Source organism: Aphanomyces invadans, assembly GCF_000520115.1.
Source record: "Aphanomyces invadans strain NJM9701 unplaced genomic scaffold supercont1.1, whole genome shotgun sequence".
In the NCBI taxonomy this organism is placed as follows: Eukaryota; Oomycota; class Saprolegniomycetes; order Saprolegniales; family Verrucalvaceae; genus Aphanomyces; species Aphanomyces invadans.
Window position 1 is genome coordinate 916,169 of NW_008580146.1, and position 14,519 is coordinate 930,687.

General features: G+C 54.2%; 7 protein-coding genes across 7 annotated transcripts; 3 read left to right on the plus strand and 4 right to left on the minus strand.

Annotated features, from left to right (window-relative positions):
• Positions 1 to 3,417: 3,417 nt before the first annotated feature.
• On the minus strand, positions 3,418 to 4,911 carry H310_00244 (hypothetical protein). The gene is made up of 2 exons (XM_008862948.1): positions 4,489 to 4,911; positions 3,418 to 4,406 (listed from the first exon to the last, which is right to left on the minus strand). The coding sequence occupies exon 2, from the start codon at positions 4,162 to 4,164 to the stop codon at positions 3,622 to 3,624; it is 543 nt and encodes a 180-aa protein (XP_008861170.1). The 5' UTR covers positions 4,165 to 4,406; positions 4,489 to 4,911; the 3' UTR covers positions 3,418 to 3,621.
• Positions 4,429 to 4,863, plus strand: H310_00245 (hypothetical protein; the record flags this gene model as incomplete). Its single annotated transcript, XM_008862949.1, has 1 exon — positions 4,429 to 4,863. One exon carries the CDS (start codon positions 4,429 to 4,431, stop codon positions 4,861 to 4,863), a length of 435 nt encoding a protein of 144 aa, XP_008861171.1.
• A 341-nt stretch (positions 4,912 to 5,252) lies between the features above and the next one.
• Positions 5,253 to 6,684, plus strand: H310_00246 (hypothetical protein; the record flags this gene model as incomplete). The annotated part of the gene is made up of 4 exons (XM_008862950.1): positions 5,253 to 5,468; positions 5,529 to 6,004; positions 6,055 to 6,321; positions 6,368 to 6,684. The coding sequence occupies 4 exons, from the start codon at positions 5,253 to 5,255 to the stop codon at positions 6,546 to 6,548; spliced, it is 1,140 nt and encodes a 379-aa protein (XP_008861172.1). The 3' UTR covers positions 6,549 to 6,684.
• Positions 6,685 to 6,968: 284 nt separating this feature from the next.
• H310_00247 (hypothetical protein) lies at positions 6,969 to 8,757 on the minus strand. The gene is made up of 3 exons (XM_008862951.1): positions 8,670 to 8,757; positions 8,437 to 8,620; positions 6,969 to 8,380 (listed from the first exon to the last, which is right to left on the minus strand). Exons 1-3 carry the CDS (start codon positions 8,717 to 8,719, stop codon positions 7,046 to 7,048), a joined length of 1,569 nt encoding a protein of 522 aa, XP_008861173.1. The 5' UTR covers positions 8,720 to 8,757; the 3' UTR covers positions 6,969 to 7,045.
• Positions 8,758 to 8,876: 119 nt separating this feature from the next.
• On the minus strand, positions 8,877 to 9,544 carry H310_00248 (hypothetical protein). Its single transcript, XM_008862952.1, has one exon. It carries the CDS (start codon positions 9,488 to 9,490, stop codon positions 8,942 to 8,944), a length of 549 nt encoding a protein of 182 aa, XP_008861174.1. The 5' UTR covers positions 9,491 to 9,544; the 3' UTR covers positions 8,877 to 8,941.
• A 72-nt stretch (positions 9,545 to 9,616) lies between these two features.
• On the plus strand, positions 9,617 to 14,279 carry H310_00249 (hypothetical protein). The gene is made up of 12 exons (XM_008862953.1): positions 9,617 to 9,796; positions 9,856 to 9,903; positions 9,966 to 10,287; positions 10,342 to 10,483; positions 10,541 to 10,647; positions 10,698 to 11,019; positions 11,072 to 11,189; positions 11,242 to 11,420; positions 11,468 to 11,609; positions 11,660 to 11,898; positions 11,953 to 12,079; positions 12,146 to 14,279. Exons 1-12 carry the CDS (start codon positions 9,675 to 9,677, stop codon positions 12,393 to 12,395), a joined length of 2,118 nt encoding a protein of 705 aa, XP_008861175.1. The 5' UTR covers positions 9,617 to 9,674; the 3' UTR covers positions 12,396 to 14,279.
• Positions 12,356 to 14,263, minus strand: H310_00250 (hypothetical protein). The gene is made up of 2 exons (XM_008862954.1): positions 13,613 to 14,263; positions 12,356 to 13,543 (listed from the first exon to the last, which is right to left on the minus strand). Exons 1-2 carry the CDS (start codon positions 14,239 to 14,241, stop codon positions 12,427 to 12,429), a joined length of 1,746 nt encoding a protein of 581 aa, XP_008861176.1. The 5' UTR covers positions 14,242 to 14,263; the 3' UTR covers positions 12,356 to 12,426.
• Positions 14,280 to 14,519: the final 240 nt, after the last annotated feature.

A 14,519-nucleotide genomic window follows, 5' to 3' on the forward strand; every position in this document is an offset into this window, starting at 1 on the left:
CCCCTGCCGTGGAGCCTATGTTACGAATTGCACCTGCTGGTTCGTCGACTCGGTCGAAACAGTCAACTAGGCAAGGCGGTATCGTGGACATGCCGTCCACTTGGACGGCATGTCCACGATGGGTATATTGGGTATCGACAGCGTGCGGCAGCACTGCTCGAACCCGTTGTGGCGTCGGCGGTCGTGCCGTCTCGATGGCATCGCCCCCGAGCAGTCCACGATGCAGAGCCGCGCCGTGGTCGCATCGAACGTGCTGCACCTAGTTAGTTACTGCATCACATTGTCAACGATGTGTCCTTGTTGGATCATTCGCACCCCATGGAGGCTGAAGAGGGGGATGCACCCAAAACGATAGGCCTACCAAGGTCTAGGCCGAGCGCACACAAGATATATACTACATGCACAGCGAGCGGGGTCGCCGTCGACACCCACAGAGCGCTTCAAAAACACGAAATGGGAGCGCACAAGGATATGTGCCATGTGCCGGGACCCTCGACTCGTCACCCTTCCAAGCATGCACCGCAGTTTGCCGAGCATGTGACGACGGCACATGCAGCAATGCTTGCGGAGGAAGAAATTCCTCCATCGAACATCCCATATGGAGTCGTCATGTATTGAAGTGTTACGCTAGAGCCGTGAGGATGGCTCGTGTCCGGTCGAGGGTGCAAACGTGCCACTGTAATCCCCTGTCACGGGTGCGATGTGGACTCGGCCGATGCGAAGCTGTGGTGCGAACTGACCTGGTCCCGTCTCATGTGTTTCACTCTATGCGACAGCATTCGACCCATGGACGGCCGTACAACACCATCGAGGGAGATTTGAATCAAGGAGCGTAGAGGTGGAATCGCAAATCCAGGATGGACAATGACCAAGCGACCTTTCTAGAGAGCGATGCGGGGCGTCTCATGGCGCCCTGTTTGTTGAACGAAATGGTCTTTTTTGTAACTTCTAAACAACCATTCCCGTGGAGAAGGCACGTTACGAACATCCACTGGATGTGCATGGAGGCTGAACATGACCCCCCCCCGCGCGCGCCATCGTCGTTGGATCGATCTGCCAGGATATCTCTTGACATTCCCCTCGTCATGGCTAACACATGCGTCATTCTAACGGACGAAAGAAGTTTCCATCACCACCATGGGAGAGCCCTTCGTCGCCGCTGATCGCGGACGAGAGACACTGCACAAGCATATTCTCGTTGCCGTCGTATCACATCGCGTCTCCACCATGATTTCCGCGCCTACCCTAGTCGCCGACTTGTTGATTCCTCACGAACCTGGACACGACACACCGCTTGGTGGCCCTTGCAACCCCATGCAGGGCCTCATATGTCTTGCTAGGCGGCATGCGCAACTGTCCACTTGCACAAGAGACGGATTGCCGAAAGATAGCGAGGCACAGCGTTGCCGCCGCCGGGGCCGCGACCGACCGCCAACGTCATCGTTCACACCTGTCGCGAGATGAGATCTGATTGGGTTGATTATAGCAAATCATCATCCAGTTTGCACTTTTGCAAGTATTTGATTGGGCAATCATTCTACGTCTTGACAAGCCGACGGCATGTCGTATCTTGAAAGTCGCGTGCATGTCCCATGCATGAGTCGGAGAGATAGTTCAATGCGTGTTGCAACAGCGCTTCGAAGCAGGCGAAGGGAAGGTCCATGCTGTTGACGTCAGTCCAGCTCAAAGCCATGGAGAAAATGATCTCTTGAGCTCTTGTGGCGCAAAGCCATGGAATATGATCTCTTCAGCTCTTGTGGCGCAAAGCCATGGAAAATGATCTCTTGAGCTCTTGTGGCGCCGCCGACAGCAAGCGACATCTCGCTGCCTCTACTCGAGATCCTGTGCTCACGGCACAAGCATTCACCCGAGCTACCTTGAAGGAAATCGAATCTCGTTCACATGATCGCATGGAGCGCATTGCAGAACGTATGGATGAGACTGAAAGGCCGTGCTTGGACAACCTTTCCCAGTCATCGTGGTGGCAATACCTGCAACATAATGAACGTGCAACTGCGACTGGGAAGAATGGGGGGATCGCACATGGATAAACGGTGCAAGTGCGATGCATTCGTTTGAGACGTGCGCCATCGCCGTGCTGCATTCCCCTCAGCGCACGTTTGGAAGTTGGCACAACCTGTCATTGATGTGGAATTCAACAAGAAACGCTACATTCAGACCCGACGGCTCGGCGCGGCTTCCTCGTTACCACGCTGGTTTCGTCGTGTGTAGTACCTGGGCCAAGTACATTTTGCTTTGCGCGCACTTCGTCAACTCGTGCGGTCGTGGATGTCTGGGCCAGTGCTGGTCGAAATTCTGTCAACGCGAGCATAATGATGCTATTCCAGACCGTCTGTTGAACAATGCCCGACCCTCCCATGGCATTTAGCAGCTCATTTCTTCCTGCGCATCATGGGAAAGTTGGTCACGCATGCGATGGCGCAGAGTCCTCCCAAGTAAATTGACGTTATACTGTTGGCCATGTTTGCCAAAGTTCTTTCGACCTCCTGTGTCGAGATGGCGCACCTGATCCAGCACAACTGTAAGTTATTCAACGCTTTGGACGCTGTTGTCAACCCATGGGAACTGTAAAGTTGAAAATGCCATTAGCGAGCAAGCTCAAGTTGTGTGTCGAACATGCCTTGCGTCACGTTCGATGCTATCCGCTTGGGCAGCCGAAACCTTTTCAACTTGCAAAAGCTCCACATATGCAACAATGGGACACGCGCCGACAGAAAGGAGCCATCCATGGACCGCCCAGGGACGGTAATCGAGTCATTGTTTGCATCGTGGGTGCTGTGCTCCAGAGGACTCGGGGTTAAAATTTCGTCAGAGGTACAATTCGAATACCGGCTACGAGACTCAACATAGAGTCCACCAACACACGAACACCGTTCTTCCCAGACTGGCTTCACAAGGCGAACAGACGTCACCCGATCAAATCGACATGCGTCGGCGTCAAGAGAAATGGAGTGAGGTCCTCCTGGATGAAACCATGGGGTAACGACGAGCGAGCGACGCGTACTTCGGGAAACTTGTGGTTGTTCAAACCGGCCTGTTAGAGTCTATACTTATACAATTCAATAACTTGTTCCAATTAATACATATCAACCATTGTCCATGTGATCTCAGCAACTTTCACGATCGAGCGTCACACTCTAATCGGAACGGAAGGTGCTCGATCGAGGGATTGGACATGGCACATGTTTAGGCGGCAGCGCATGGAGGAGCGTATATCCCTCTTGTTCACACAACGATCCTGTTGCTAGCATGCTTCCTCATGTTGTGCGCATGGTATACCTTTTAGTACAATACTAGTAAACGATGGCAGTAGTAGTACTACATTGGCATACAACATTCTCATCGGGGTTGGGAGAAATTCCAGAGTGTTGGTCGTCTCGATCTCGTCCATCGTCCCACGGCATTAACGGACTTGTGCCGACGATGTCCGAGTTCGACAGCGGAGACGATGATGAGTACTCGTACACGTCGGACGGGGACGATGCCATTGAAAACGCAATGGAATGGACCTCGCAGCCCACCCAGCACGAGTATCAAGTTGTGGATCTCGCGGTGCTCGTGGCCCAACAAGCCCAAACGATTGTCGACACAGCAGACATGCTAAAGGTGTCCAAAGACGTTGCCATCATCTTGCTTCGACGAAATGGTTGGAGCAAACACGCTGTGCAAGATGGGTATTATTCTGCGGAGTCTCCGCTCATGTTCTTGCAGACGCACGGAGCTGAGCATGCCGACAAATTGGAGTTGGGTGCCGACCAAGACCGTGTATGCCCTGTCTGCGGCGACACTGTGAATCGGACCAGTATTGCCATCATGGGATGTGGTCACGGATACTGCGACGATTGCTGGACAGGCTACTTGCAAGCAAAGATTGAGGAAGGTCCGTCCTGTGTCTTGATAACGTGCATGGCCTACAAGTGCGAGGAGGCTGTGCCTGACACGCTGTTTCGAGAGATCTTGAAGGGGGTGAGTCTCGATCAGTACATCAAGTGGCATTTGCGGTCTTTCGTGGACCAGAATGGGTCGATGACATGGTGCTCCGCTCCCAACTGTGGTTACGCGATCCGAGGTGACGGTGGTGAATGTTTTGCTACGTGTGTGTGTGGGTTCGCCTTGTGCTTGCGCTGCGGCCAGGGGGCGCATCCTGCCGTCAGTTGCGAAATGCTTCGTACGTGGACAGAAAAGTGCACCGGAGAGTCGGCCAACGCAAAGTGGGTGGTGGTAAACACGAAGCCATGCCCGAACGCCAAGTGCAACGTGTGAATCGAGAAGAACCAAGGATGCAACCACATGAAGTGCAAGAGATGCGACCACGATTTTTGCTGGGTTTGTCTGGGGGCGTGGCAGTCACACAATGGCAGCGGCAGCCCGTACTCGTGCAACGCCTACAAGGCCGACACAAAGGACATGATGACAGCGCGTAGGGAGCTCGAACGGTTCGTGCACTACAACGACCGATTTACGAACCACGAGAAGAGCGAGGCGATTTGCATCCAGCTCCGCAACGACGCAATTGCAGAAGTCGCCTGGCTGCAGGACATGACGGTAGTGGACTTCCACAACGTCCAGACAGCGCTTGAGCTATTGATCGAGTGCCGACGCACCCTCAAGTACACGTACGTGTTTGGTTACTACATGGCCGAGAACGGATGCCGCGACGAGGAGAAGGCGCTGTTTGAGTTTTTGCAGGCAAACTTGGAAGCCAACACGGAGATCTTGACTGGGCTCACGGAAACCCCCTTGGACAAGATGAACATCCAGCAAGTGGTCAATTTCACGGCCGTCACCCACAAGTTTCTCCGCAGATTCCTCGATGGCGTCGACGATGGCTTCTGCAGTTAGGTCGAGCAACAGGAGCGGTCTATATTTATATATGTCGTGTTTGGGAAAGCGATTGTGCATTGCAACTTGTTTGCCCGACCATGCTTGCATCCGCGCCGCCTCACGTCGACGTCAACCGCCGACGCTACCATCTCGAGTCTGTCAGCTCCCTCGATGCTTGAAATAATCGAAGCCTGCAAAGGAAAGTAAAATCTTTTCAACGAAGCATTAATCGTTGAATCGCTGCTACCTTGGCGACGGGTGCCGTGGTCGCGGCGGTGGTGGAAGAGAGCCACTTGATCCGAAGCGGATATAGCCTGCGACACCGTGTGGTTTCACCGCATGTGGAGTCCCTCGCGGCCCCCGAGCAAATCCACTTGGCGTTTGCTGGCAAGACACCTGGGATTGTCATGACCGTGACATGGACGACGAGGCAAGCCGTGGAGGGACCCCAAGTGTGGTTTGCCTTGGCAAATCAAACCCGCGCCTCCTTGAATGACATGCAGGTTGTTTTGGCATCGACGAAAGTGTACTATTCGGAGGGCGACTACTCCCTCTTCAACCACTATGCCACACTTCCAGGGCTGCTTCCCCACAAGCGGTACGACTACATTGTCGGTAGCAAGGTGAGACTTCTTTTTCCGTCTCTGAAGCTTTGAATCTTGACGCCTCTCTTGACTCGTCAGAATCCAAACACAGTCACTTCCACACGTCACACGTTCACCACTGCGAAAGGAGCCGACGCCGACTCGTTCGCCGCCGCGGTGTACGGCGACATGGGCGTACTCAAGAGTGACCATTCAATTGCGTATCTCAATCGTATGGACGGCGTCGATTTCTTTTGGCACATTGGTGACACCTCGTACGCTGACGACGCACTCGAGCACCCTGGCACCGACAAAAATGCCTTCATGTACGAGCATGTGTACAACGAGTTCATGGAGAAGCTCGCACCAGCGATGGCATCGCGCGCGTACATGGTAACCGTGGGCAACCACGAGGCCGAGTGCTACTCACCTGCGTGCCTCCGGTCCACATTCAAGAAGGATCACCTGGGCAACTTTTCGGCGTTCAATACACGATTTCACATGCCGTCGCAGGACTCAAACGGCATGCTAAACATGTGGTACTCGTGGACGCATGGGCCTGTCCAGTTCATCAGGTGCGGTCTTTTGTAATGCTGGCTCGCAGGTCACAGCGACGAGCTCGTAGCGTCAACTCCGAGATCGACTTCCCTGGCGCAGTCCTAGACGAGCAGACAGGAACCCATCACAACGGCGGGTTTGGAGACCAATTGAAGTGGCTTGAGCAGGCGCTTGCCTCCGCCAAACGGCAACGTGACATGTTCCCGTGGATTTTTGTTGGCATCCATCGGCCGTTGTACAGCGTGTTCATCGAGAACTCGACGTACGGCCGCCTGTCGCATGTCCGGAAAGTCACGCGAGCGCTGCAAACTGCATTTGAAGCCTTTTTCCTTGAGTGCGTTCCCTTGAGTGTTCATCTTTTTGTTCTGAGCAGCGACTAGGTATCGTGTAGATGCAGTCGTGGTGGGCCACGTACACTCGTACGAGCGCCACGTCCCGATCGCTCACGGCCGCGCCGTCGTGGACGGTGTCAACGCGGCAAAAACGGGATACGACAACCCGAAAGCCCCCGTCTACATTCTAACGGGCGCCGCGGGGAACGTGGAAGACCTGACGCCATAGTTGGAGGACGAAGGGAGTCACCCGCCCGAGTGGAATGTCGTTTGGAACAACTCAGTCTATGGGATCGCGACTGTCCGATGCAATCGCACCCATGTGACTTGGGCTTTTATCGACACCACCAAGCGCATCACCGTCGACGAATTCACGATGGTCAAAACACTTGCCTAGAACCAAGCGGATGAGCGGAGGAGGATGGGGGTAGACAGGTGGCTTGGATCTGGCATGGTCACGTTTGAAGCGAGCAGTTGTGGACTAGCTAGATGTTAATCCGTACGACTTAGGCATTCGATTGTGACGTGGCACTTCAGCTTGCTCGTCGCAAGCACGGATGCGCTGCAGAAGAAACGATGTTGGCCACATTTTGTCCTTGGGATTGCCAACACGCCGACAGGTCTCCGTTGGATCTTGGACCAGTGCATACGCTCCCAACGAAACTCGACAATCGTGTTGTGATGTATGTATTTCTAGGTCGTTTTTGTCTTCTACGATTGTTTTTCCTACAGCACGACGACCGACGTCACGTCTTTAATCAAGTCCTGTTGGACTTGAGTCCATCGCTGGATGCTTTCTCGAAGGAAAGCTTCTTGGTGCTCCATGTACATGAGGTTGCTCGCGCGGTTCTGCTTGCGTTCTTTGGCCGAGATCGGTGGTCCTCCGCGGTAGGCGAGTTGTTGGGTCGGCGGTGCTTGGCGTTGCTTGAATGCAAGAGGTTGGAGCTGCTGGTCTCTTACGCGATTTCGAAAGATTTCGGCAAGCGTGGATTTGGATGGGATCGGGCTGTCGGACGTGACAGGATTCGACCTTGGCGAGGCGGCTTCTACGAGAGATTCGCTCTCGTGAATGGTGCCCACCCGCGGTTTCTTGTTTGGTTTGGAAACGTCTTGTGCAGGGTTTGCCGATGGCGCAGAGAGAGGCACGACGGGCGCACCAGACGCCGTACGCTTGTTCGACTTTTGAATGACCTGAGTCGCATCCGGTCCTTTTAGTTTCGACGGTGAAGAGATTGGTTCGCCAGTCTTCTTAGGTGTTTGACCTTTTGCCTTTGCTGTAATAGCAGATTTTGTGGTTGCTGCCTTTGTAGGGAACAGTGCATTTGATACGACTGGTGGGCTGTCTGACTTATTCAACTTGATCGCTGTGCTTGGTTTTGTCACAGGAGGAGCATTGCCTCTGGCGTGGCGCGAGGATCGGCCTGAAGAGGAGTATTTGGCAGGCTGTACTGAAGATGCCGGCAGTTCATCCATGGGAGGATCCGTGGGGACCTCTATGCAAGGCAGGAGTCGCCTGGATGCGCGACGAGCTGGTGGCAGCGGCGACGACTCGCCAATATCCGCCAATTGTGGTTCAGCCTTCACCTCGGTGTTCACCTTTCGCTGACGAGGAGGGCTCTGGTGCGCTGGTGGTGATGACGACGGTGCGGAGTCGTCCGATCTAGATTCGTTGGCGATCATCGTGCGCGGTGAAATGCGGATCGGCGCTTTCTTGACTGGCGGGACTGGCAGTTGCGGAGACAAAGTCGTTGGGGCAGCTGCGGACGTTTCCGATTCCTTGGACAATTGGCGTGACGGAGCTAGCGGAGCTGCTGGCAATTTTGACGGATTGCGCTCGACGTAATTGGGGTTCAGGCGAAACAGGTTGGACCGGAGGTTAGTTTGTTTCAAACTTTGTGGGGTTAGCGTGGCGTTCTTGACGCGCGACCCGTGCGCGACGATGGACGAGAGCGGCATCCAGTTGTCATATCGCTTGTGCCAGCCAGAGTAATGGATCTTCAGCAATCTAGCCGACACGTTGACGTCGATGATTCGACCTTGATTCCAATGTCCTTGGTCGTCCTGTCGCCGCACACTCAGTGAATATCGTACGCAAACAAACCTCGTCAACCACGCACCTTGCAGTCGACCATAACACCAAGACCCATGTACTTTTCCTCTTTCTTCTTTGACGGCGGCGCTGATGTGTCGATCATAGCCGACGAAGATGTGGCTTTGTCGTGAGGAGTCGTCGTCGCCAAACGTAGCGACGTCCGCCGACGACTACTGGTGGCTCCTTCATCCACCTGGTGTAGCTTCTCCCTTTTGGCATTGAGTTAGGCTTACATACGCTCTTTCGTCACGGAAGTACCTTGGAGACGACTCTGGGGTTTGGTCCATGGCGGTGGCGCAGATGTGCATGCAGATGCGTTGCCGATACCGATCTGACCGGAATATGCACCAAACGACTGTTCGAAAGATCGGCCGACCGGATATTATCCGTACACCTTCGTTGTCGAAAGTCAGCTCGTTGGTTTTGCTGTGACGGAGTCATAGCGGGAGACATGACCTTGAAGCAGCAAGAAGGTGTTAACATATTCAATTATGTGCTTCTTTAGCCACTACCGCAGTAGATCTTTCTACCTACACGACGTCTGGTTGACAGCAGAACCGCTTGGTCACCTTGAGGAACACAGCTTGGCCGTAGGGGATGTAGGACAGTGTGTACCACGACAGCGCGCAAAATTGAACTAGCACAGTGACGACGACAAGTCCGGATCGATGGGGAACGTTTGGGGAAAAACAAAGTGCGAGGGTGACTCCAATGAACGTCAAATAGATTGCAGCCGCCACACGCCGCTTGGCGTGGAACATCGACTTGCATTGCGACACTGGGCCGACAAAGAACATCGTGCATCCAAGCGACAAGAGGTTTCCCAAAGTATAGCATATCGCAAAGGGAGCTGGGCGTCCTGCTACAAGCTGGCCGAGGCGAACTGTCGATCCAAATGACAACATCATGCCCAAGACAAAGCAAATCCCACACCCAAGAAGCCGCTCCTTGTACGACAGTCGAAGGGACGGACATGACACTTGATAGTCTTGGTCTTCGCTCTGGGATACTGTCGGGGACGCCGGCTCATTGTTTCCATCCAGGAGGCGCTTGCCTTGCTGCTTGAACGACTCGAACATGGCACTGGCGGCTCTGCCTGCTGCCTCAAGCAATCGTTTGGCGACTTGTTCGAGATTTCAACTTTAACCGGATACCGGATAACAATCCAGACTCGCATGAAACTGGGATGAAACCGTTCAGGTCTGTGAGCGAGCGAAACGATCGAGTGGCCACGTCACCTGGGCAGTGTCAGATAGGAGCCACATGCCGTCGGACGCCCACGTCCGCCGATGTTTTCGTTATCTCTCCAAGGAATTCGAGGCCGACGATGTGTACGCTGAGTTTCAGCAAGTGGACGTGGACGGCAAGGGCCACCTCAAGCGAAGGTGCGTTCTGAAAATGCCATTCACGCTGCCTTGGTCTGGTCAACCCACACGAAGTGTAGAGTTTTCGTTCAAACCTTGACCACGCTTGTGGGAGACGCCAGCAATATGTACGTGCCGCACTCAATTGCTAGATTCAAAGCTACCACTCATCATCTGTACACATCTACAGCGACGTCGACAGTGTCGCGGAGACGTTTGAAAGGTCGAAAAAAGAAGTGAACTACACGCAGTTTTGCCACGAGCTGCAAGAATACAAGGAAGAACATGCCAAGTCGAAAGGCGAGTCATCCAAGACCAATGACAAACACAACCCCCCGAGGAAGTCGTACTCGATCGACGCAGCAACAGAGGACGAGTGCAGCGACGACAGCAGCAGACGCGGACGATCTCGAAAGCAGCATGGGAACGCCAAGCACGGGAACGACTCGGACGACTTGACAAAGCGCACCGTGCGTATCGACCATCGATTGGAAACGCATCGCGTGTTCAAAGTCCGTGTATATCGGCACTACAACTGCACTTGACATTTCTGTGCGGTGGGGTAGGCGTCGATTCGACACAAGATCCTCCATGGTGTCAAGCGCACGGCAGCATCGGCGGCCAAGCACGGGTTTGATAGCATTCGCGATCTCCTCCTACGCCAAGACAGAACGGGCGAAGGGACGCTGGATGAACAAGTGTTTGTGGGTACGCCCCCCCGTTGTGACGCTCTGCCTTTCAAATCGAACCAAATAAGTGTGTTAGGCACGTTGCTGGACAACATGAAAGCCCCATTGACGCAGAAAGAAATGGCCTACTTGACGGTCAATCTGCGCAACAAGCGGCAACCTTCCTGCATCAACTACGAACAAGTACAGATGGGCATGCCATGACCTCTCAACAAACTGCACGATGAACGTAGATCGGGCACTTTCTGTGTGTTGACAGCGAAGAAGAAGCGTCGACGTCTGGGGACGATGACATATCCCCGCCGCCTCGTCGTGCGTCGAGTTCCAACTCTCCGTCCAAAAAACAGCTCGATCAGCCTCATCTTGGCTCGGACGTGCTCAATCTCGAGCGCGATTTGAAACTGTTTATGACGCAGCGCGTACCCAAGACGATCGATGGTGTGACGCGGGTGGCGTGCTGCCACGTTCCCAAGTCGATCTTCACAGGAGCGGAAAAATTTGTCGAGGCGTGTGAGCTGTACGACCCCCTCGAAACGGGGGGACTCGCCGAAGACGGTGAGAACGTCACACACTTCATGGGGGCTCAACGCAGGCATCCATCGAGCAGGGTACGAAAAGGTGCTCGCGTTCTGCGGCCTCACGGTCACCCGCGCGCAACTGCGGTCTGTTCTGTCCAAATTCCCACGCACATCCCAAGGCCTTGTTAGCTATGCCGCGTTTCTCGAGTAAATTCAATCTCAGCACGCATCAATGTCCCAACGAGTATGCGTTCGATAGACGCTATGGCCAACACTTGGCGACCGTGAGGAACCACAAACACATGAAAACGATTCTCCAGCGCCTCGCTATGGACCCCAACCGCGACGCGATGGCCCACTTGACGCAGTTTCGCCAACAAATGGAGAAAATCGATGCCCGCGTCACGGGGGTGCCGACAGGGATCATCTCGAAGAAGGGTATTCACGTTCGTTCACCGTCATGAGACACTGATATGCCGTTGTAGATTTCATTGCATGCGTGACGAGTCACAACAGTCTGCGGTGGCCCAAGCAAGACACGGAAGCGCTGCTGCCACTCTTCATCGATCCATCGAAAGCCACGAAACACAAAGATGTTCGAGTCGTCCATTACCCCGAGTTTCTAAGGTGAACAATGCTCATATCATTCGGCAGCTCGAGCTCATGGACTTCCTAAGGATGTTGAAGGACTCGTCGTCGGACTCGATGCCCGATCAAATTCCGTGCCACTGCACCGACAACCTGTCCAACGCGTCGAAAATGGACAGGCTGCACGACAAACTGTACGAGTTCTTGCATGACCAGTCTCGTGGCGTCGGAACTCGGGGCCGCGACATTGCCGAGCATGCGTTTGAATCGGCCGACAAATTGCGCCACGGGACATCCGCCACGGTGTCGGGGTATCTGACCGAGCGCGGTAAGAAGCCACGTTCGCAATGGTGACTTTGGACGGGTGAGGCAATGGCTCTAGACTTTTTTACGGTCCTGCGCACCATTGGGGCAGGCATTTCACCGGCAGAGCAGCAGTTGCTCTTGCATGCACTGTCCCAGGCAGGCTACATCACGTCACAAGGAATCGCGTACCTTTGCTTTCTGCGGTACACCCCCTCCCACCCATGCCTTTCAACCTGGCATGGTCTCATCGGTTGTTTTGGGGCTGCCAGGCACTTCGACGTGCCGGTTCAGCGGACCAAGAGTCCGCGCCACCACCCAAACTCCGTCGATGTCGGCAGCATGTGTGTCGGAACTTACTTGGCAGACCATGCGACGGCTCAAGAGCGAGAGAATTTTGAGGCGATTCTCGCTACCTTTAGAAAGATGCAGTTGGAACCGGTCGAGTCGTCGGTGACGTCGAGCCAGCTCGTGTACCACCTCGGTCCTGTGCTCAAAGCGTCGTTGCAATTTTTTACATAATTCCAACTGTTTCTATGGGGGGTGGATGGGTTCAAAACGACAGCGCCCGCTGCCGCAGGAGACTTTCGCGCTCGTTGTCGCTTAGGCTGTCTGACTGGCTGTACCCGCGACCACGAGTGTATTCGACCGAGGTGCCGTCGGTGATATGCCTCGAAATGACCGGGCTGAACATCGCCGGCGTCGACACACTTACAAACACCCGCTCGAGGACGTCAAGTTCTTCGTCCTTGGGCGAATGTAGTTGCGACTGCCGGGCCGCGACTGTCGCCGCCTCGTCCCAGTCGACCTTGTAAAGCGCTGCTGCAATCAGAACAAACTTGGTGGATTCGCCCAAGATGCTGCTGATCCAGAGGCCGGCGAGGCCCCAATGGCAAGCCACCCCCAGGATAAACGATGCCGGGAGGAGCACCACCCATGACCCCGTTGCCGTGATGCATAGCAGCGTGTTGGCCTTCGACATGGCTTCTGCCACGCTAGCAAGAACAATGTGCAGACCCGAAATACCCACGGCAATGCAAAACAAATAGAATGTCTTGGCAATCAAGGCTGTCAGTGCTGGGTCTGGCGTGAAGAGGGCAATCAGGGGATACAGGAACAGATAAAACACACCCGCCGACCCGAACGCCGCCACGCCACCAAGGGCAAACCCAATCAACATGGTGCGCTTGGCGGCATCTGGGCAGTTGCCCCCGAGAAAGTTGGCGACGCGGACTTGAGTTGGAAGGCCAAACCCCCAGTAGATGCTGTACACAAGGTTCCACAGCATATATAGGACACTGTTCGCCGCCATGTCAAGGGACCCGAGGGAGCTCGCGATGGCCGTCACAACTGAATAGATCCATTCGTCCAACGCGACATTGAGCGTCATGGCCATGGACAGCCAGATGAATCGCTTGACGCGATCGGGGCGCAGGCACGACCACTTCCATCCAAACCATGTCTTTTCATGGTATCCTTTGTACCAGCACGCATATCCAAACAACGCGAGGGGCTGAAAGACATCCGCGACGAATTGCGCCAAAGGCGACCCGACGAATCCAAACCCGAGTTGAAACATCAACAGATAGTTGGCCGCAATGCAGATGGGAACGCTCAAAAAGCTCACGACTGTGCCGGGGGTAATTATTTCTTGCGCTTGAAGGTATTGCCTGTTCCAGACATAATCGTGAGGGCGTTTGCGCCAAGCATGTGATTCGCCTCGGAAGGGGGAGAAGTACCTGAGGGCACAGTTGAGGCATTGGGGCCACACGCTGAGAACAGAATAGCGGCAAAATACGACGGCAAGCTTCAGCGTTTCTGGGTCGCTGTTGACCATCGCCAAAACAGGTTCCACGTACAAGAACGAGATGCCCATCACAATGGAAATAACGCTAAGTGTCACCACGCCCAGCTGAAACCAAATACCAACGAGCTCGTAGTTGCGGGCGCCGTACGCTTGGCCACATAGCGTGCAGAGTGAAACGGAGAACCCGTAAATGAAGATTTGCAAAGCTGACACCCAAATGTTGGCCAATGCACTGGCAGCTAGTTCCTTCGATCCCAAGTGGCCCAAGAAACCTGCCGTAATGGCTGGGAGCAAGGTACGACACAACGTGGCGAGACTCACTTTCCACGCCATCTTGGAGATCACAGCAGCTTCGGACGAGTACGTCGTCATGGCATGTTGCGCAATATCTTGCACGCGGCCGTAGAACGAGTCCGACACTGGCGACAGCGCGTTGTGACCGTCGGAAGATGTGGATGACGCAGTGTGTGGAGATTCCGTGTACTTTAACGAGTTGTTCTTACGTTTCGACGTCTGCAATCGCAGGGAAATGGGGCTTGGCAAGGATGGAGTCGACGGCATCTTTGTTGGGCTGCCATCGACAAATTGAAGGAGTGCGGTGGCATTCCATCCAACTTCCCGGTATCTAGCAACCCCTATAAAGTACTCTGGTACTTTACGGAGCATTCGAAATCTCATTTCTATTTGGTTCGGGAAATATCTTTCACGGGTGTAATATAAAGAGTCGCACTTAAAAGAATTCTCCGGACGTTTCTCACCTCAGCCAATCAGACCGCTGCCAAATCGTCTATTGGTGTATATACGTCGAAAGTGCTCCAAAAAACAGCAGCAAGCCCAAC